Genomic DNA, 23,107 nt, shown 5'->3' with positions numbered 1-23,107 from the left:
AGTTAAGGCCACTGGTGTGAGCGGGGGCTTGGCGCGAGCGAGGGACAAGGGAAGACACTGGCAGGTGTGGGCGCGGGGCCGCGCAGTCCGACGGCGGGAGTCACCGGCGCTCGGTGCATGGGCCAGTGAGGACCGACGGAGATCCCCTCGCCGCGGCGGAGGCGGAGCAGCGCGGGAGCTCGGGGCTGCCCGGCGACCCTGCGTCGGAGCGAGCGGAACGTTGCGCTTCGCCCGGGGACGGTCCGAAGTCCGCGCTATGGAAGAGGAGAAATATTTGCCTGAGCTGATGGCAGAGAAAGATAGCCTGGATCCATCTTTTGTGCACGCATCGCGTCTTTTGGCAGAAGGTAGGACCTGCCCCTCCGATGGGCTCGGACCTCCCGGCCGCCCTACGCTCCCGCGACGGGGTTAGGGGAGAGAAGTTGGGGAGGGACGTCTGTCTCCGCGTTGGTAAAAGCTGTTCCCCCTGAAGATGCTCGCTTCAGAGCTCTGGCAGACGAAGCCCGTGCTTGGGGCAGGCAGCTATGCTCCTTCTCCACGTTTTAATTTGGGGAAAACTCAAGCTGCGAGAGCTAATGGCAGTCGTGATGATGTGACTTGTTGGGATCATCGATAGTCAAAGAAACCGTAAAGTGTAACGCGGTCTGCAAGAACCTTTTCACTTCGCAGAGGGAAGAGAGAAATCAGTTTCGAAGTAAATGATTATCCGTGTAGTGTTCTAAGAGCTTCGTGACTGTAGATCAGCATTTTTTTTTTTTTTGGCTGCATTTTGCAAATGATTTTGAAACCTTTTAATCTAATTACAATCTAGTTCCTATGGGAAGTATTAGGAATAACCTAGATGAAACTGTGCATGTTCTTATATGTATGTGAGTGTCGTAAGCAGGGACTAAAGTGGTTATACATTGACTTGAAGTGATGATCGGATACGTTTCGAGGTATTGTTTCCTAGGAACACTTCACAATTGATCATCTGTTTAACTAAGTGTACATTTTCCTTTGTGTACCTGTAATTTTAAAGGAGCTTTCATTCCCCGAGAAATATTTGTCTTTTAAAATTATTTTTTGCATTGCTTTGAAAGGATGTCTTAAAAAAAAAGACACATAAACACAACTTCTGAATGGCAGAAACATTACGTGAAATAATGCCTTCTAACAACGAAAGACACTTGGAATATCTGTAGTAATCTACACACACTTTTCTTTTTAACAACTACAGATTTTCTGGGGGGGATGAATACTTCATTAATAATAAATTACTTCATCATAAAATTGGCTACAATGCAGTTTTTAGCTTGGGTTGTTATAGTCTTAGCTATAGTAAAACTAAAAGTGACAATTTCCTTTTCCCCAGTCCCCTCAGCATTAAAAGGAGTGTTTTCTTTTTGAAGCAATTTATATGGAAGGAAAAATTTTGTTACTCCACATGTGAGTGAAATAGACAATTTTATTTTAATATTTTATTGATGGAGTGTTGCTTAGAACAAGTCAGCATAAATTATTTTCTGTCTTTTTGAACTAAACAAAATGATTTACAGTCAGAATCTGAAATGTGTGATTGAAACAAGTAAGTTGCTTTTCAAGAAAGAGGCAGATTTTGCAGAGGTTTTGGGAAGGGTAAAGTGCAAGTATGCGTACTACTTTGGTTAAAGAATGGAAAAAATAGAAATTAAAGCTTAAAAGTCAATTAAAAATTAAAATCTCCCTCAGGTATTAGAAAACTTAAGGCAGCAATATGAAATAATAAGGATATTGGAGAATAATGAAGCTATAAATGCTTGATGGTTCAAAATGGATTAAAAATGCTTTTAAGACACTTCAGATACTTCAATATATTTTCTAGAAGTGTCTTCATTTAGGTGATAATGCCTCAAAAATGAAAAGAAGTTAAAAATTGATCTTTTTCTCTGATTTGTTAATTGGAGTCCCCTTTGGAACAACGGGCTCAGATTTCATAGATCATTAGTACTTTTGAAAATTGCCAAACTAAGACAGTACACATGACAAATTCTTAAGAGTACATAGGTACTTCTGTGGCTTGTACAGTAGAGAAGAATATGTACTTGGGTCTTTAACACTTTATCTTTCTCAGGAATTGGCTTTCTTGATACTTAGGAACATGTTCTGATAAACTGTGTAATTTGAGTTTTTCCCAGTAGGGGGAAGCATGCCCTGCTTTTATAAAGAATTAAGAGGAAAAGCACCTAAATAGAGGGGGAAAGCATTTAAGTAAGAAACAAAGAGAGGTTCTCAAATTCCAGAGAAATCGTACAGAGGAAAGGAGAGTGGAGGTGATGATAATCTTGGGGTCTTCAAAGACTTATGCAAAAAGACACAGAGCATTTTAAATTACTTCTCTGATTGTACCGCGGACTCTTGATATGTGCTTTTAAAGTGTATAAGGTGAATGTCTTTTAGAGTCGCTAATAAATTTTATTGTACATTTCTTATCCTAGATCTTTCATTATCTTTCCAAAGGCCATTTGCCAGGCTTTCCAGGTTTTTGTTTCAGATTCTTTAGCAGAGCGTGCTTGAGATGATTTTCTTTCTTACACTTGGAAATGCACTGATTGAAGGCAATGCCTATAAATAAACCTGACATAGATATTCATTTGGAAGGAAGGTGTGCACTGAAGTACATTTCAGTCAGTACTGTGCAGACAATCTCAAGACTGAGTGAGTAATAAAAATGATGCAGATGATTCAGTTCTTGGGAATGATTTTCCGGAAGACAGTATATATAAAGGTAGTGATGTAAACCAATAAGCTTTCACAATGATTTATTTTGATTTTTGATTGGTAGTAGATGCAGATCAAGTGCTCAATTGTGTCTACATTGTTTGGATTGAAGACTGAGGCGTTAAATCTACTAGTTTGTTGTGGGTTTTTTTTGTTTATTTTTGTTGTTTGTTTTATTTCACTTGCTACTGCTGTGTATTTTCAGTAGGGATGGTTCTGAGAAAGCCTTAAACAATACTTAAAATACTTAAAAATACTTAAATAATCTCAATATTTTATTGTTATGTGAGTAGATCTTAAATAAAATGGTTTCAAGAGTGCTTATAGTATCTTTGAGTAATTAAAATAATTTTTCTCCCATGGTTATAACGTTGTTGAATTAGCCCTTTGTTATGGAAGATGCTTTTGAATATGATAAAACAGCAAACGCAGCATGATCTTAAAGTTCCTCTCGACCTCTGAATTTGCTTGCCAGATGAAATTAGATGAGGTTATTTATATCTGTGCCACTTCTGGGAAGTGCACTAATCTGTGAATCCAGATGCCTGAATCTTAAGCCCACTTTTGTCTAAACTGAATCTTGGGAAATTTCCCTTCCTGGACCCAGTTTCTTTGCCTCTGAAATTAAGGAGTTGGACTAGAGGATCTGCATGTTTCCTTGCTATGTTTAGCGACTCCTGGATTACTGCTGATGCAAAGGAATGGTGCTTCTGTATTCAGAATTAAAAAAAAAATCAAACGTTGTACTTTTTGAAACTTTTTTCATTCCTTCCCAGTTTAGTGATTGACAATACAGTTGTTGCTATATAATGTAATTTGAAGCACATTTTATTCTGAGCACTATTATCAAGACTTGGGGCTCAAAGTGCATATACATAGAAATGTTCTTGTTTGCACTCAGAAGTGCCTGTCTACTGACAGACGTAGATAGGTACAAATTTATAGCTTCCATTGTAGTGATTACATATTTTATGAGTATTTAAAGATGGTTAATCAATTCTTATCTAAATGAGAGCGTTTTCGGTTTTCTGATCAGATTGCCTAATCTGAATTCTTTACAAGCATTGGTAAATTCATCATTGTGTTTTTTTTTTTTTTTGACACATTATAGGATGGAATAAAATATTGCTAAATATTCCAGTAGTTGAAGTGTTTCTTTAAAAACATCTAGATGTTACTTTCAAAATTTTTGAAAAGTTTGGCATGCTGTTTAGGACTGGACGTTGTGTTTGCAGATATAGATGAGTTCTTATAGTCATGAGGAAAACAGGAATTAATATTTGTCACAAATGTTGGCTTGTATAGACCTTAACTAAAAGTTCTGTTTTATTTGATTCTCATTAGGATCATTTTTGAATTTAGATAGTATTCCTTACAATATTTTCCATAAAACCTCAGTTCTTAATTGAAGAAAAGCTTACTGGAATAGTTTCTAAAATCAGGTTCTGATATAAAGTAGTGTCTTCATGTGACTCTGAAAGTGATTTTTCCTTTTATTAGTATAATCTCTCTTTCCTCTTATTAGAGCCAGGATATTCTTATTTGTTTATTAAATGTTAATTAACTTTGAGATGCAATTAAAATGATTTCCTATTATAATGGACCTAGTACTGGTATAGCAATTAAAACACTTAGGATTGAGTGTTAACACTTCTCCCTACTGTGAAATATTAGCTATGTCAATTTTTGTCCCTCTCTGATACTTTCTTCTTATGCAAAATAGTAAAAATAATACCTTCTTTGCAGAATTTTTCTTATTTTAAGAAATACTGCTTGTGAAAATGCTATACAAGTATCAAATATGAGATGATGCCTTTAAATTGCCCTTAACATTTGAATGGCATTGTAAACTTGGTCTCAATTTTGAAACTAGCTTTTGTAAGAAAATAAGTACTGTTTTACTGTTTAAGTCATTGCCCACTGAAATTTGACCTAAAAACCACATTATGCAACACTTATAGAAAAGGATTACAGTGAAACTTTTTTATCTTTTTAATACCATGTCTCCTTAGTCCATAGCCACTTGTCATCCTTTTGCTTGAGCTCAATTACCCCTGGCTCTTATGTGTTTCTTTCTTTTTTGTATGCTGTATGGCAGGGTCACATTTCGTTATTTTTCCATGTGAGTATCCTGTCGTTGAAGCACCATTTGTTGAATTTTTGTTTATTTGGTTTTTGTTAGTTTATTTTGCTTGTTTGTTTGTTTTTTGGGGAAGTGCATGGACCAGGAATTGAACCTGGGTCTCCTGCATGGCAGACGAGAATTCTACCACTGAGCTACCTTGTGTCCCCCCCACCCCCATTTCTTTCAAGGGTAATTCCGAACTTACTCAAGTCTCCTCTTCACCCACATGTCCTTTTCTCTCAGCAGCTCATTTCACTGTCTCTTACTGAAGGAAATGAATAGGACCTGCCTCAACCTCACACCTCTTGAAAGTGTTCATACCCAACTTCACTTTTTTTGATTCCCAGAAAAGTAAATGTCTCCTTTCTGTTCAAGGGTGACTTGTCCACCAATATTCATGGCCATAATGCTTTTCATCTTCTCTGGACTCCTTCCATAGTTTTATCATTTCTTCAAAATCCTCAACTTTTTCCCTCTCCACTTTTTGCCTACAGAATCCTGTAAACGTGATCCATCTATCTACCTTTAGAAATACAAAGAATACTTGTTTCACCTGTAAAACAAATAGAAGTAATTTCCCTTGATACGTATCCTCCTCCATTTCCTTTAGTCTTCATATAATATTGACTATATTCATAGATTCATTTTCTCAACTTATGTCTTCAAAACTCTTCACTCTGGCATCTATTCTCATCACTGTCCAGAAACCGGTGAACCTAGTGACTGAATCATCTCCTAATTGACAAATCTAATAAAATTGTCCTGATATCTCATCAGGTCTCTAGGCTGTGCTTTCTGTTCATAATCTTTTCCCAGCCTCTTGGCTTCTCCCTTGACTTCTAAACTTCACACACTACTGGTTTGACTCTTCTCTGGCTACTCCTTACACTCATCATCCTCCATCCCTTTCCTCTCCCCTCCCCTCTCACTCCTCTCACCTTGCTCATCCCTCCCCTCTCATCTCTTGCACACACAATGCTCTCAGGGATTCATTCAAAATCAAATTCTGACCATGACTCACTTTTTAATTCTGTTGCTTGCAGCATGCGATATGCTGTCCATACCTCTTGACATCCTTACAACATGCCATCCTCTCCAGATTCATCTATTGATCCTTTCTACTTAACTTTTATCTCAGATATACTGAACTGCTTCTAAATGACTCTCCATGTCCCTCCTTACCTCTCTTTCCACACTCAAATCTGGATTGTTTTCTTCTTTCCTGTTCCCAAACAAGATCAGTGATCTGATCCTTTTATATTATATTATTAATATAATAAGAATGTATTACTTATATTGAGTGACCCTCTAGATCACTCAACATATTACTTTCATTTATAATTGTCAGCTTATGTCTGTCTCTCACTGGACTTGGAGCCTCTTGAGGAGCAGAGCTAAGTCCTTATCATACTTGTATCAGTAATGCTTATCACTGTAATATGCCTGGCATATTACAGTATTCAGTGAATATCTGAAAGGCTTTTTTCCATCGGACTTCTTGTCCTGGCTACTGTTGGCCTCTCTACTGCCTCTACTGCCAATGGCTCATGCACTCCCCTCTCTTCCTGCTCCCATTTCTAAGGTATGGCACTTGCTGGGACCTCACTTATTCAACAGAAGTGAGTTTGGCTGTCTCTTCTAGGAAGCTTTTGATGATGGTTTCCTTATTGCATCATGTGGATTAAATGCACTTCTCAACTTTGCCACTACTACCACATTACAATGAGTAATTCTATTTTTACTTGTATGTCTTCCCCCTCTAGACTTGAGGGCTAGAACTGTGTCTCTAAAACCTTAGTGTATGCCTTTACTCTCATAGGTAGAAAGCTTAATTATTAAGTGAATGATGCTGACCTCATCTCTTTCCCTTATTTTACTAATTTTTTAGAAGGTGTCTCCAAATATAAAATACCGTGAATTCTGTCATTTGTTCTATTCATTCATATTCTATTATTGCCCAATTCAAAACTCTAGGAATCAAATTGAAGGAAGTTGAAAAGAGAGTGCAAAGAGGGCCCCATGTACCCTTTGATTCAGTTTCACCAAATGGTGACATCTTGCTTAACTATAGGACAGTATAAAGACAAGGAAGATGGCAGTGGTACATGTGTAGCTTCATGTAATCTCTACCACTATCAGGACACAGAACTGTTCTTTCACCACAGATGCTTCCTTCATTGAAAATCACAACCATCCCTCTCACCAGTTGATCCTATAGCCTTGGCTATCACGAATCTGTGTTCCATTTGGATATTTCCTTGGTTTTGATGTGTCCTTTATATAGGTTTATTTTAGTTATTGCTCCAGGTATTACTTTATATGTACAGAACATATCATTGTCTACTGGTATCTACATTTTACCAGTCAAGTGAAGTTTAGAAAACTTACCTGTACTTAGCTCCCTTTAAAATATAATTGTCTTGGGGTGGTGCCACGGTGGCTCAGAGGCAGAATTCTCCTCTGCCATGCCGTAGACCTGGGTTCGACCTGGTACCTGCCCATGCCAAAAACAATTAAAAAAAAAAATATATATATATATGTATAATTGTCTTAAATCTTTCATATACATACATTAAGAACCACATTAAATAGTGCTATACTTTATGCTTCACCTGGAAAATATAATTTAGAGAACTCAAAAGACAGAAAATCCACTACATTTACGCTTATATTTGGTCTTTCCATTGTTCTTTCTTCTTGACGTACCAAGATTCCTTCTTTTATCATTTCCTTTCAGTTTCAAGAACTTCCGTTAACCATTCTTTTAAGGTAGGTCAGGTCTGCTGGCAATAAGTTCTGTTAGTATTCCTTCCTATGAAAATTTCCCAAAGGAAAATTTCCCCAGATATAGGATTTGATGTTAACCTTTCAAACTTTTGAAAACTACCATGCCCCTTCCTTCTATTCTCCGTGATTTCTAATGAGAGATCTGCCGTCATTTGAATTGCTTTTCCCAGTAGATAAGATGCTATTTCTTTTATGTTGCTTTGAAGGTATTTTCCCTTGTCTTTAGTTTTCTAAGGTTTGACTATGATGTATCTTGGAATGGATTTCTTTGGGTTTATGCTCTTTGGGGTTTGCTCAGTTTCTTGAGTGTGTAGATTTATGTATTTTGCCAAATTTAGGAAATGTTCAACCATTTCACATACTTTTTCAGTACCAACCTCTCTTTTTCTTCTAGGGCTGTGATGACAAAAGGATAAATCTTTTGTTATACTCCTATAGGTCCTTGAGGTATTTGCCATTTTGAATCTGTTGCGTACCCCAGAAAAGCCAAGTTCTTTAATCCTCATTCCGTATTGCTGGGTGGGATCTTTCTGATTGTTTCAATGGAGATGTGACCCACCATGTTGTGAGTGGAAACTGTTGATTATATGCTTTCCATTGAGATGTGTCTCCACCCATTCAAGGTGGGGTTCCTTACTGGAGTCATTTAAGAGGGAACCATTTTGGAAAAAGCTTTAGAACCACCAGAACTGTCAGAATCAATAAAGCAGACAGAGCCCCAGGGAAGCCGTTAAAGAAGCCTGGAGAGAAAGCTAGCATATGTCGCCATGTACCTTTCCAGCTGAAGAAGAAATCCCGACCTCATTGGCCTTCTTGAACTAAGGTATCTTTTCTTGAATACCTTAATTTGGACAATTTTATATAGGCTTATCTTAATTTGGACATTTTCACGGCCTTAGAACTGTAAACTTGTAACTTAATAAATTCCCCTTTTTAAAAGCTGTTCCGTTTCAGATCTGTTGCATTCTGGCAGCATTTAAAAACTAAAACAAGGCTCTCTGTTCCTTTGTTGTTCAGATTGGGTACTTTCTGTTGTTCTGTTTTCAAATTAGTTGTTTCTGTCCTCTGTCCTCCATATTCTGCTGCTGAGCTCATCAATAGATTTTTTTTTAAATTTCGGTTATTGCATTTTTTTGGTTCTAAAATTTCCATTTTTTTCTTCTTTCTTTCTTCCAATTGTATTTTTCCATTTTTTCATTTGTTTCAAACATGTCATTATTTATCCATGAAAGCATTTTTTTTTTTTGATGGCTGCTCTAAAGTACTTGTCATTTAAAGTGTTAACTTCTGTATGAGACCAAAAGAAGAGATGTTTATTTGGTACAAAATTTACATTTTCTGTTGCACACTATCTGATTTAAACAGTATGGGCAGTTTATTTAAACAACATAATTACATGGAACCTAGAATAGGGAGTGAGATCTTGTTATTCTATACAGGCTAATGTAATACACTGATATATCCTAGAGTATGTTGGGCAGAAAGTAAAAAAATATTTGCAGAGGCTTGAGGGACTGGGGGAAAAGTGGAAATATTAAACTTCCGCACTTTGGGAATTCCTGATATTCTTGCAAGCATTAGGGATTCTCACTTTAATAAATCAGACCCTTGATCTTGAGCCCTGCCCTTATGAAACTTATTCCTGTAAAGAAGCTAAGCCTACCTGTAATTATGCCTAAGAGTCATCCCGGAAAACCTATTTTCTTGCTCAGATGTAGCCTCTCTCTCTTTCAGCCAACTCTGTAGGTAAACTTACTACCCTCTCCCCTGTGTGGGTCCTGACTCCCAGGGGTATAATCAAAAATGTGGGACGTGATTCCCAGGGATGAGCCTGGCCCTGACATTGTGCTATTGAGAATGATTTCTTGACCAAAAGTAAAAGAAATGAAACAAAACAGATTTTCAGTGGCTGAGAGATTTCAAACAGAGTTGAAAGGTCATTCTGGAGGTTATTCTTAATGCATCATATAGATATTCCTTTTTACTTTCTAGTGTATTAGAAAAGCTAGAAGAAAATACCTGAAACTGTTGAACTGTAATCCAGTAGATTGGGTTCTTGCTGATGATTGTATAACTAGATAGCTCTTATTGTGTGATCTTGTGATTGTGAAAACCTTGTGACTGACTCTCCCTTTATCCAGTGTATGGACAGATGAATAATAAGATAAAGACAAAATAAATAAATAAATAATAGGGGAGAATAAGAGGTATGGGATGTCTTGAGTGTTTTTATATATGTATTTATTTTCTTGGAGTAATGAATATGTTCTAAAATTGATTGTGGTGATGAATGCACAACTACATATTAGACTGTGAGCCATTAATTGTATACTTTGTATGGATTTTTTGGTGTATGAATATATGTTAATAAAATTGCATTAAAAATACTTGTCAGAGAGTTTTAACATCTTTGTAGTTATGGTGCTGACTTCGTTGATTGTCTTTTCTCATTTAAGTTGAACTTTTGCTGGTTCTTGGTATTACACATGATTTTGATTTTATCCTGGATATTTTGAGTTTTATGTTATCAAACTCTGGGTGTTGTTCAAGGCTTCTGTTTTAGAAAGACTCCTCATGCCGTGCCAACTGGGAGAGAGGGGAGGAACCACCTTGTTATGTCCAGGTAGAAATAGAAGTTCAGGCTCCCACTAGGCATCACTGGCTCTACTCCAGCTGGGAGGGGGCAGGGTACCTTGTTACTGAACCCGAGTAACCTCCATTGATACCAGAGGAGATCTTGTTCCTGCTGCATGGTAGTAGAAGTTCTGACAGTAATGAGGTTTTCTCTGACATTGGCTGTGGAGGGCCTCTTTACTTCTGGGTGGGAATGAAGTTCCGATTCCCCATTCATTCACCTCTGATTCCACCCTGGTGGAGAAGGTCCCTCATTATAGCTGGGAAGGTTAGAAGTCTAGTTCCTCTATTTAACCGTTCTTGGTGGGGATAATAGTGGGCCAAAGTTTTATATGTGTTTGTCTAGAGAAGAGTGGTTTTTGTCAGAAGGTTTTCTGTCTTACTAATTGCCCTTTTCCTTGCCTTTGGCTGGAGAGGGCATGATTCTCTTGGGACTTTTTTGTTAACTTCTCTTGTTGTTTATGGGATGCCAGCTTTTGTGGGTCCCCAGGCCAACATATGTGAAGCACAGAGAAAATCTTGAGAACTCAACTTTTACGTTATTTCTGAGTTCTGTGGTGGCCAGCCAGTCTACCTTCTTATCTCCACCTTTGAGAAAGTTAATATTTGTTTTATTTATACTATTTAGTAACTATTTACTTGTGTTTTTAAAATTTATTTTTTTATTTATAAAATTTAATTGTGAATCTATTTTAGTTTCTGTATATTAATAGTTCATTAACTAGTCATATAAGAGTGAGCATGGTCAGGATAAATCCATGTGGGTAATAGGCACAAATCTATTTTCCTTTTAGTTGGGATTTCATTTTCTACATGTTGATACAATAATGTTATTTAAAAATGTAGTAGCACTGTAACCTTTTCGGATACCAGTTTGTTTTTTTAAAGCTATAAATGGTATAATCTTGTTATACTGATACACTGAAATATGGTCTTCTCCCTTAGATATATTGTGAATCCTGTAAAATAAGCATGCGATTTTTTTTTTTAATGATAGAGTACTGGCTAATAGCTGATTTTCCAAATTCATGTTAGCGAATATACATGATATATGACTTCTTAATTTTCTCAGGTGGAGAGGTCTTAAATTATTTCACATTTATTTGCCAAATAATATTAAATATTTATATAAATTACTCAGTGAGTAATATTCAGGCATCCTTTTGCTCAATAATTATCACATTGCTTTTTTGGAAACAAGTCATTTGTAGCATTATTCACTATTGCTTACTTTTGCCCCAATAATGCTACTTCCCAAAAGATTTTGCAGTAAGAAGGACAATAATCATCCAAGAACCCCTGAATGAAAACGTTTTAGGACATTTAATATAGAAACCTCATAGTTAAGCTAGAGTTTTGGTGATAAATCCTGTTATGCTAGGAGTTGATTTTGTTGGACTGTGCAATCATACATGCCCTTGAATGTCTGTTGGTAACATCTTAGTGTTGTATATGGTGTTGTTATATGGAGAGGCATCAGATATTTGAATTAGGTGATATATAATATGTGTGGGATTCAGAAATGTATGGGAGATGTAAATAATAGCGCTTGGGACTATATGAATTACACAGAATAAATGATATAAGAGTTCAGAGAAAGAAGAGCTCTTATTGATTATGGTAATCAGAGATACGCCATCATCATCGTCATCATCATTGCTGTCAACATTTACTGGCACTTTGGCAGGCACTGTGCTAGTTACTTACCTGCATTCCTGCAGTTAATCCACCATCCTATCATCTGAGACTGTTGTCAACCTTATTCTTATTTACAAATGAGAAAAAGTAAGGTTTAGAGAAGTCATTTTACTTCAGGTAACACAGCTAGCTAATAAGTTGTAGAACTGAAACCCCATACCTTCTCACTCAAGGAAGGCCATGAGTGACCATTACTCAGTACTGCCTCCTATGCATGAGACCCAACTTGAGTGAGGATTTGAAGGAATATCAGCTATCAATATGCAAAGAATATTGCTGTGGCCATTAAATTCTGAAATATTTAATTTCAGAATAGTTACTGATAGTTACTACAGTTAACTGAGTGTAAATTTCTATAGTTAGAAAATTACTATAATATTACTGTAATTACTGAGTGTAATTTCAGAATAGTTACTAATAGTTACCGAGTGTAAATACCGGATGCATATTATCATGTGAGTGTAGTATATATAGGCAAGTAAAAAATATAAATGGGGAAATTTACATGAGTGCAGAGCTGGGTTAAGCGTAACTGAGAGAGCCTAAGTTTTCTGAATGTTATAATTGACTCTTCTTTAATGGGATATTTTGGTGACATAGTGCCAGGGAATAGGGGGACATTCCAAGCCTTCTTCTTTTTTTTTTTTTTTTTATTTTGTTTTTGAATCAGCAAAGGGATTCAGTAACATTACGTGATTTGCTGAGGCATTTTTCTTTCCATGTTCTTGGGAAACTGCTTACATTTGCTCGTTTCTTCTAGGAAGGAAGAACAACCATAGTCATATGTTGTGTTTCGAGGCAATGTGGGTTTTGTTTAAAATTTGGAAGCAGTTTGCACTTTTTGTCAGAAATGGGTAACTTGGCAGTGTGGCTTCATTTAAATGTTGTGAGTTCTGAGGTTTTAGGATATAAAGCTAGTGTGAAGCAGAGTGGTCAGTGTTATCGTATTATTATCAGAAATGGCACAATCAATGCCCATTTATGTTAACGTATTAAATATTAGATTACTCTTCTAGTAGAAAAACAAAATGATAAATGTGTTCTCTCTAGAGTGTAGATATTTTTAGCTGGTTTGTAGAATTGTACGTTTAGATAATGAACAGCCATGAGTGCAGCTCAAATGAGAGAACCTCTGTGACTGAAACAAGGTAGAGAACCTGGAGAACAAATACATTAATTTTGAGACAAAGCCATGTCTAAAGTAACAGCTACTATTTATTGAACATGCATTCTGACTCAGGTCCTTACATCCTGTAGAGGAGGTGACATTTCCCTATTTATGGAAGAAGATAAAATAGCAATTTAGAGTGTAAAATAAGAAATTTGGATTTTTTAAACAGTAAATCAGATTAGGTAAATATTCAAATTAAACTGTAAAAGAGTGTCAAAAGCGACCATTAAACACTGAAACATTAAACAGTATTGAAGACTACTACTGGTTTAAGAGAATACCAACTTGGCAAAGTGATGATGCCCATTTGTCTGGTCAAGGAAGCACTGGTCTGACCATACTGCAAGGATATTTTGTGGCTGGTTGATAAACGGGAAGGCTGGTGTATTAAATCATCAGTCAGTTGATGTATCTGTGGCTGATCAAGATAATCCAATCAGTTGGGAGTCTTTTTAAGGAAGAAGAGAGACTCTTTCACTGCTTTTTCAACTAGGAGCCTCTCCTGTGGAGTTCATCCAGACCCTTCATTGGAGCCGCCAGCCTCACAGCCTGCCCTATGGGTTTTGGGCTCTTCCAGTCCCATGGTTGCATGAGACACCACTATGAATCTCGTATTTACAGATACCTCCTGTTGGTTCTGTTTTTCTAGAGAACCCTGACTAATACAGTACATGAATTACTAAATAATATATTCATTTGGTATGTTTAGGCATGAAATATTATAATGGGGAAATTAAAGTAAGTGTAATATTGTTTGGAGGATCATTCATGTGTCCAGACAGTCTAATTTTCTCTTTTCAGAAGGGAAAAACTAGAAGCTGAATTTTTAGCAATATAAACGTGGTTGAAAAGGGTCCTTTAAGGACTTGTGTGAAGATGAAAAAACATTTGGTGTGCTGAGGTAAATGGCATTTTGTTGTATGATATATTTCTTTGATACAGATAATAGATGACTCTGCAATAAGCCAGTATTGTGAAATTAATGGAAGAGTGGAAATTACGTAGTGTCCATCGAAGGGATATCTGGGAGAATAAAGCATTATAATAATTAAAAGCAATTTAAAGAGTTAGTTGTTGAATTGTTTAGTATTTTGAATGAATTGTAATAAACCGAATGGTTTCTCTTTGACTAGAGTTTATATATATATATATATATATGTAGATGTATTTATTATCTATTATATTTTAATCATATGTTAGATATACTAGACATATGGAATGAATGAGGAACCATACAGACTTTGATTGGTTCTTACTGGTTGTGTCTGGAATTACTGGCTGTGACTTGGCGTTCAGGTTGAGGAGGGTGCAGGAGGTGCAGATAATTGTTATTTCTATCAAATCTGCTAAATTCAGAGATAAGGAAAGTAGATGATGCTTTAGGAATCCTGGGTAGGACACCTAAAGAAGCCCGGAGAGATCACTGAAGGCTTTGTTAGGAAGGGGCATGTCGCTGAGCTCTAACAAGTAAATAGGATGTGGCCACGGTTTGGTGTGGAAGGAGCTACAAGTCTGATAAGTGAATATAGTGAACCGCATTTCCAAAGCTTGGGGAGAAAGAGAACATTTGTTTGAACAGATAGAAGTTAAATGTGACTGGAATGTGTAATAGTAGGGCAAGAACAGAGAAAAGTGGGACTAAAGAGAAAGGTACAGTGTTATCACCCATACCTTGTACGTTAGTTTGTTAAAGCTGCCGGAATGCAATATACCAAAAATAAATCAAACTTTTTAAAGGGGATTTACTGAGTTGTAAGTTTGTAGTTTTAAGGCCATAAAAATGTCCAAATTAAAGCATCCAGAAAAAAGATAACTTAACTTTAAAGAAAGGAGTATGTCTGTCAAATGCATGTGGTGGCTGGTGTTTGCTGGTCCTTGTTCCTAGTTCCATTGTTTCCATCTTCTCATTCCATTGGCTTCCTCTCTAGCCTTCTGTGGTCCTGACTTAGCTGCTCCTAGATTTCTTAGCTTAGCACCTCCTGGGGCCTGAGATTTCTTCTCTTCAGGTTCTAGCTATTTCTGAGAGTCCTTGCTTAGTACATGGACTATGTCTGTTGGCACATGAACCTTTCTCAGTGTCTGCGTCTCAGCTTCTCCAAAATGTTTCCCCGTGTCAGCTCTTTTAAGTTGTCCAGTAAACTGATCAAGACCTGCCTTGAATGGGCGGGGTCATATCTAAGCAAAGGCCACACCCACAACTGGGTGTGTCACATCTCCATGGAAACAACCTAATCAAAAGATTCCTCCCTTTACAATATTGAATCAGGATTAAAGAGCATGGCTGCCCTCACAAGATTGGATCAGGATTAAGGGAACCTGGCTTTTCTGCAGTATATAACAATTTCAAACCAGCACACCTTGTAAATAAAGTTAAGGAGTTCGGACGTTATGCTAAAAGCAAGGATAAATCATTGAAAGGTTTTAAAAGAAGGCAAGTATGATGACAGATTTTCTTTAAAAACCTATAGACAACTATATTGTTGGTGAAGGGATTGATCAAATATAAGATACGGGTGGGCCATCAGAAAGCTAGAGTAGCTATCTGAGAATGAAGTTATGGTGACCTGAATTCAAATGAGTGCAGATGGGGATTTGTGGACAAATTGAATAGAAGTGTAGCAAATAAAATGGGTGGAATTTGATTGGATAGAGGGGATGAGAAAAAAAGGGTGGTCAAGTTTGTTGTGTAGGTTGTTTCTTGGTAGTAGGTTTCATGGTGGTGTCAGTTACTGGGCCAAGAGTTATAACGAAGCTAATAGTGGGTTCTGTTTGATTACACTGAAGAGTTTGTGGGCTAAGTAAAAATGTAGATTGGAGGAGAAATAGAAGTACCTAATATGGTGAAACACATTTAATCATTTTGACATGCAAAAATAGCAATTTTGTATGGTTTAACCTATAAAAGGGGGCAGGAGAATGAAGGTATTTCAGTGTGGTGGAGAAAAACAGGTACTGTTGCCAGTCTCTCTAGGTTCCAGTTTTGTCCTGTCGTTAGAGATCTGTATTATTTGGGGTAAGTTGCTTTAACCTCTCTCTATCCCTTTTTCCTAATCTGTAAAATGTGGGGACACTGGTAGTTCTAAACTAACAGTAAATTGCCCAAGGTAACTATAGCCGTATTATTGTTATGTTTACTCTGAAGTGCAACAATACTCCTGGAGTCTGCTCTATCATCCTTGCTCCCGTCCCCTCTGTTTCTACCTCACCATTTTTTTTTCAGTGTAGTGGGAAACATTGTTATCTGAAACTGCATTTCAGAGCATAAAATTATAAAATTAATCTCTTGTGCTTTTCTAGGACTGTCCTTGAAATTTAGATACCCTTTCCTTATCCAAAATCCTTTGCAAGTACCTGTGTCTAAGCACCCACCTATTCCTTTGCTAGTTCCTGTTAACTTGTTGATCCGTGACTTTTTGACCACTACCCCGTTCTTGATATATTTCCCCTTGGATTGTGATAACATACTTAGAAATTTACTGCTCCCATTAGGATCTGTAAAACTGTGCTTAGTGGGCATGACTTGGGATGCCTGAATCTGCTGTGCCGTCTGTGCTCGCAGATCCTTGAAGCTTCTTGTGGTATGAGCATTTATTCTCCCTGGCTCAGATTATAGTGTGAGAAGACCTATGAATCATCTTTTAACGTGGTGCTTCATACGGGTCTGTTTCAGTACTGGAAGGAGTGATGACTATGTTAGTTCTAACAGAAGGGATGTGCTTATGCATAATTTTAACTACATATATTTTATGAAACATTTATTACAGTAATTACAGTTAGTGTGTGTGCACATGTGTGTTTGCCATGCCATGGTGTGAAAATCCATGTCTTATTCTGGAATGAGGTGAAAAAAAAAGTTTGAAAACCCCATGGTTGGTGAAGTTGACATACCTAGCATTTGTGCCTGCTTTGTGCCTGTGAGCAAGTTTCTAAATGCCTTGAGTCTTTGTTTGCTTGTTCCCCATTACACTGAAAAAAAAAATTGGTGAGGTAGAAGCAGAGGGAATGGGGAGCAAGGATGATAGAGCAGAGTCTAGGAGTATTGTTGCACTTCAAAGGAAACAAACAATAATATGACTGTAGTTACCTTGGGCAATTTACAGTTAGTTTAGAACTACCAGTGCCTGTGGGCAAGTTTCTAAATGCCTTGAGTCTTTGTTTACTTGCGTATAAAATGAGACTGTTGTTATCCATCTCATAGATCAAGCAGCAACCACCTCATGGATCCTGTCTAATTATATGTGCGGTATCGTCCAGGCACCAGATCAATAAGTTTTTCATCTGTTTCCCTTTGTCTAGTTTCCTTACTTTAAAAAATGAGGTAAAATTAATAAAGAGTGAAATGTAGTTTTTAGATGTACAGTTTGAAGAGTTCTCATAATTGTATCATGTAGGCAGAATAGGCAACGTTGCAGCTGCACAGAGACTTCCTTCATCCCCCTTCCCAATTCATCATTGGCGTGATTTATGAAAGTTCTGGTTGTACCACTTCCTTGACAGCATTTGAAGTTCCCAGTCCTTGTAGTAACAGCTATCCCAGTGGTTTGACGTGGTAACTTCTGTGATTTTAATTTGCATTCTTTTGATGATTAATGATGTTGGGCATATTTTTATGTACTTCTTGGCCATTTGTGTATATTCTTATTTCAAATTTGTTAGTGAAAGGTATTTAACCAATTGATGAAGTGCAATGATCTTCATTCTCCTTGGCAAGCGCTACTCTGATTGCTGTCATCGGCCACTTTAACTGTGGTTTACTTTTATATAAGTGGAAAAACAAAGTATTCTTCCTTCTGAATTCTTAAAGTCAATGACATCTTAATAATTCATCCACGTGTTGCATGCATCAACAGTTTCTTTTTGTTGCTGAGTAGTATTCTAGTGTATGAATGTAACACAATTTGCTTATTCCTTCTTCTGAGAAAAGACTGTTGGGCTCTTTAAAGTTGGACCTATTAAGAGTAAGCTGTTATATATGTTCATGTGCAAGATTTTTGTGAATGTATATTGATATTTCTTTACTAGGAGATGCAGGGTCTAAAGACATATATAGTGGTTAACTTATAAAAGATTGCCAAACTGTTTTTGAACGTTGTACTATTTCATTATTATACCAGTGATTTCAGAAAATTCATCATTGGCATGATTTATGAAAGTTCTGGTTGTACCACTTCTTTGACAGCATTTGAAGTTCCCAGTCCTTGTAGTAACAGCTATCCCAGTGGTTTGACATGGTAACTTCTGTGGTTTTAATTTGCATTCTTTTGATGATTAATGATGTTGGGCATATTTTTATGTACTTCTTGGCCATTTGTGTATATTCTTACTTGAAATTTCTTAGAATTTTGACACATTTTTATTGGATTGTTCATCTTTTTATTGTTGTAGAAGCTCTTCGTATGTTCTAAATTTACATCCCTTGTTATTTATTTGCATTGCAAATATTTCCTCTCGACAGGTAACTTAGCTTTTAATTTTAAGTGTCTTTTGAAAAGCAGACGTTCATTTTAATGAGGTCCAATTTATCTTGTTTTTTCTTTAAGCTTAATTCCTTGTATGTCCTCTCTAGGAAATCTTTACTTCCCTCAGGGTCACAAAGGTTTCCTCAAAATTTTTTTCCCCTACATGTTTTATGTTTTTAGCTTTTAAATTTTCAGTTGAGATTTATGTTCCATCTAGAAGTAATTTTTGTGAGTGGTGTTAATAGGGCCACAGTTGTTTATTTATTTACTTTTGGATTTGATAATCCAGGTGTTCCAGCATTGTTTGTTGAAAAGACTTCCCTATGCGCATTGCTGTGTGTAAATTATTCCAAAAATGTTGTGTAAACATGATAGTCCTTATATTTAAATATATGAATTTGGCATAACAAAGATTATAGTGTTTAACTATATGTTAAATACCTTTCACTATTGTCCCGTCACATGAGTGTTTTCCATTACTAAAAGAAACACTGACTGCCTTAGAAGTATTAAGCATGACAAATGTTTACTCTGGATTTTGAAATCATATATAACTTACTATGATTTTTACCTTTTTCTCTGCACTTAAACATAACTCTTGCAGGAAATATTGATGCACTGTATTTATAACTGAGAAGAAGGCCAGCCATACACTCCAGGTCTTGATGTTTGAGCCGAATTTGACAAGTATAACATTCTACCATGAAAGAAAAGGTATTTGCTGCAAATGTGCAGTAGTGATATCTAGTGCACCCTGAGCAATTGCACTGTCATGAGTAGAAGAGTAAGTTCTGCCCTCACAAAATAATAGCAAATAGTGTGCACATTAAATATTTCCATTAAAAAAACACGCAAATTTAGATAGTAGCTTATAGGCTTTTGCTATTTTTTAAAAAAGAATATTATGTTTATGGGAACAGAATTGACATTTCCTATCCTGGGAAAAATAGATATATGTGTAGACAAACAACTGAGACCTGCATCTGCATTTCCAGCAGTAGCCTGTCTTCATCTCTTGATCTTCAGTGGCATATTAACAGCCGGCATTACTGTCACCCTGAAATGTGACTTAAAGTTTTTGAAATTGCCGAAGGGCATACACGACTAGTGACTTTGTACTTATCCCTAAAGCACTGGCACCAAACCACTATCATTTAGTAGATACAGATGTACTAATCATGTCAACACTAATAAAGGAAAAGATTTTGTAATAATCCTGACTGACAGAATATATCAGTGGTGGCATCTGACAAGGAAACTCTCTGGCAGGAAATAACTATTTTGTTTTCCTCAAAAGCTATATCTTGATACTTCCTACAAATGGAAATTTTGATTAGATATCCTTTGAATATCCATTTTATCTTATGCTTTTGCAATTTCATACTATTTGACAATAATTCTTCATTACCATAAAAGGAAACTACTTTTGAAGTTTATGTCAACACAAAGTTAGTATGTATGATTTATCTTTAACAGTAGTTCTCAGAAAGTTTCAAAACACTGAAACAAAGTGTATTTTATGTATGTGCCACACTTTTACAATGGCGGCTATTTTAAGATCCACTTGGGCCAAATAGGAGTGAATAAAGTTGCCAGTGCATCTAATGTTTACCCTTAGTAGCCCATTTTATCCACTCCATATTAGAAATGAAAAATAAGTACAATTTTCTTAGATGCAGTTCATAGTCTAGTCCCTAACAACTGACATCATTATGAAATTGATGTTTTAGGGGATTCTGTAAATGTGTTTGATCTCTTGTTCTCTCAGAGCCCAGTCCCATTCCTGTGGCACTTACATTACCAATCCTAGTCCGTTGGCTGCAGCTAAATGGTTCAGGGTAGCAACCAGACCTTTTCTGGTAAGAACTTGGCATTAGAACTGAGTGATAGCCAAATATTTTGGGCTGGCTCTTACTACAGATGAGATGTGAACTCTGGAGTGGTAGCGGCATTCTTCAGACAAGAGCAGAACAGATGCATGAGTGAGGTAGAGATGAGAGAGAATTTCCTGTGGCCCTATTAGGATCATCAAGTCACCTGGTTGACCATGGTCCTATGAGACACCCCAGAAATTTTCCAAGATATAACCTTTTCCGTTTCCTGGTCCTTATTTACCATAGTTCAAATTTGTTTATTTTATTTGTAAGCAAATAATTTAACTGAGGGAGAGCAGAACTGGTCCTAGGTTGGTGGCAATCTCTTGTAATGTTTTAGTTTGGTTTTATCTGAAGCAGATTCCAAAATAGGGATCTGAGTATGAGAACTTAACTGTGATGTCACTAGTTTCTTAGTGTTACTGTAGATATGCCTAAAACAGAGTGAACAGATTCTGAAAATCAAAGCACAGAAGTTTATTCAGCTAAAGACAGCATGTATGTGGAGCAGCACCAGAAAGAAGTCTGCTCAAAGGAACTGGTTTTGGGGAGCAGTTTATATGGCTGTTTGGGACAAAGGGGGAAATGTGGGGGAATGAGAAAGGATGTGGAAGACATGTGATGTCTTTGTCTTTGGGTCACAGTCCATTAATGAGCAGCCTGTAGAAGTGGGATTTATGTGTAAGATTGTGGCTATCTGGTGAAGATGAGCAGACTTATCTGGGTCAGTTTGATGTGTTATAGTTTTTCCTTCCTCGCAAGGGCAGTCATCTCTGTCAGCACCACAGGTGATCTTTGGCATGGCTACCTGCCTTAGTTGGCCTCTCTTTCTTTGTAGTTTCCTGGGTAAAATGGGAGGTCAAGCAGATCAAGACAATTAGTAAAGCTATTTACTGTTCCCATTTCACACTGCAATAAAGTATGACAAACTGAGTGGTATAAAACAACGTAAATTTGCTGACTCTGTTTTGGACCCTGGAAGTGTATATCAAGATATCAGCATGGCCATACTTCCTTGAAGTCGGTAGGGTTCTGGTGGTGGCTTGTCATCAGTCCCTGGCGTTCCTTGGTTTATGGCATTATTCCATCTCTGTCTCTCTATCTTTTCTTTCTGCCTGCCTTCTTGTGTTTAATTTACTTTTCCTTATAAGGACCCAGGTGTGTTCCAGCCCAACACAATCCTGAGACCAAAGAACATGCCAGGCATAAAGTTACACATGAGATTTTTTTTGTTTGTTTGTTTGTTTTTAATCAGTTTTATTGAAATATAGTTAATATAGAATAAACTGCACATATTTGACCAGAGTTAGAAATAGGAAATCACTGAAACATCACTCCAATGAAGAAAATAAATATATACCCCATTTATAAAGTTTCTTCCTACTCCTTGGTCATCCCACCCTCTTTTCCCCATGTGCGCCAACCCCCACCCCACTGTCCCCCAAGTTATAACCGACCTGCTTGTCACTTTCTTTGGCTATGCATAGGCTTTATTTTATTTATTTATTTTGGCATCTTCTATTTTATATCCTGTATCCTAAGATCAACTTGCTTAAAGATATCTCCATTGGGTCCTGGGCACCGAGGTTTTTCCCTGCCCTTCTTCCACTGACAGGGAACTCTCACCTTCCAAAGCAGGGCCCTAGGCAGCTCGAGAATGATGTGCAGTCCTCAATGGCGAAGAAAATCTCCTCACTCCCTCTCCCCCTCTCAAACCTGGTTGCAGAGGCTATTTAACCCCTTGTGGGCTCAGCCTGGGCCTGAGTAGGAGGGGCCTCAGGAGACCCAAGCTGGCAGCTTGCCAACAAGCCAGCCTTGCTGCTGGTTCTACTCTGACTTTATCCCCAACTCCCACGACAGGGCTCTTCCCTTGTTGCTCATGACCAGGTCCTCTCCTTGTGTTCTGTCTCGACTCCCACTGAATCCCCTTTGCCTCTTTCTGTCTTTTCTGGTCTTGCAGAAATTTTCAGCCTATTCTCTGAGAAGACTTTCCCGACTCATGAAGTCTGATGTTCTCACAGTTCCTCAAATTTCTCCTATCATAACATTCATCAACCTCTACATTCATATGTCTAATTGTCAGTCTGTCCTAAGTGCTGCAGGGAGAGATCACCCCCGTCTTTTCCCAGTGCCGTGCACAGTGCCCCAACCTCGCAGTGCTCACAGAATATCTGTAAATGAGTGAAAGTAAAAAACCCATGTGCCTTGCTCCAAAACGTCCCTTTATCCAGACTCACAGCCACTGGGGGCCGAGGGGGTGGGCTGGCTATGTTCCTAAGAGAGTTATTTGCCTGGCTGGAGCAAGCCGCTCTGGTCCTGAGGGACATTTCTCAAGACCTCCCGTCTCTCTGATTCTTTAGGGGCAAGTATTACAGCACCACCACCCGCTGAGCTGTTCCCACCACTTCCGGTCACTCCCTGCTCCCAGCCCGCTCTAGCTGGGAACCTCCGGCCCTGCTGTCTTGCCTGCAGGTCCCAAACACCAACCACATTGCGGGCACAGTTGCATCTGCCAGCCACCTGCTGGGGTGCCCAATACTGCCTCATCTCTGAGGAGTGAGGGTCTGAACAGACAAAGCTGAGGACACCTAGTGTTGACTTCCCAGCCTTGTATCTCAGA

The 23,107-nt window shown here is 37.6% G+C and overlaps 1 protein-coding gene across 4 annotated transcripts in view; it reads left to right on the top strand.

Moving 5' to 3' along the window:
* The first annotated feature begins 202 nt into the window (after nt 1-202).
* The window catches only part of KHDRBS2 (KH RNA binding domain containing, signal transduction associated 2), a 616,081-nt gene continuing 593,176 nt past the window's right edge, over nt 203-23,107 (top strand). For all 4 annotated transcript variants that reach the window (XR_013176184.1, XR_013176183.1, XM_077162168.1 and 1 more), the window contains exon 1: nt 203-347. Coding sequence is in view for 2 of the 4 variants with exons in the window: in XM_077162168.1 (XP_077018283.1) it covers nt 257-347 (91 nt within the window). In the remaining 2 variants the exon portion in view is untranslated. The remainder of the gene's footprint in view (nt 348-23,107) is intronic.

The sequence above is a fragment of the Tamandua tetradactyla genome, chromosome 5 (genome assembly GCF_023851605.1).
Source record: "Tamandua tetradactyla isolate mTamTet1 chromosome 5, mTamTet1.pri, whole genome shotgun sequence".
NCBI classification, from domain to species: domain Eukaryota; kingdom Metazoa; phylum Chordata; class Mammalia; order Pilosa; family Myrmecophagidae; genus Tamandua; species Tamandua tetradactyla.
This window is presented reverse-complemented; position numbering and strand designations above follow the sequence as displayed.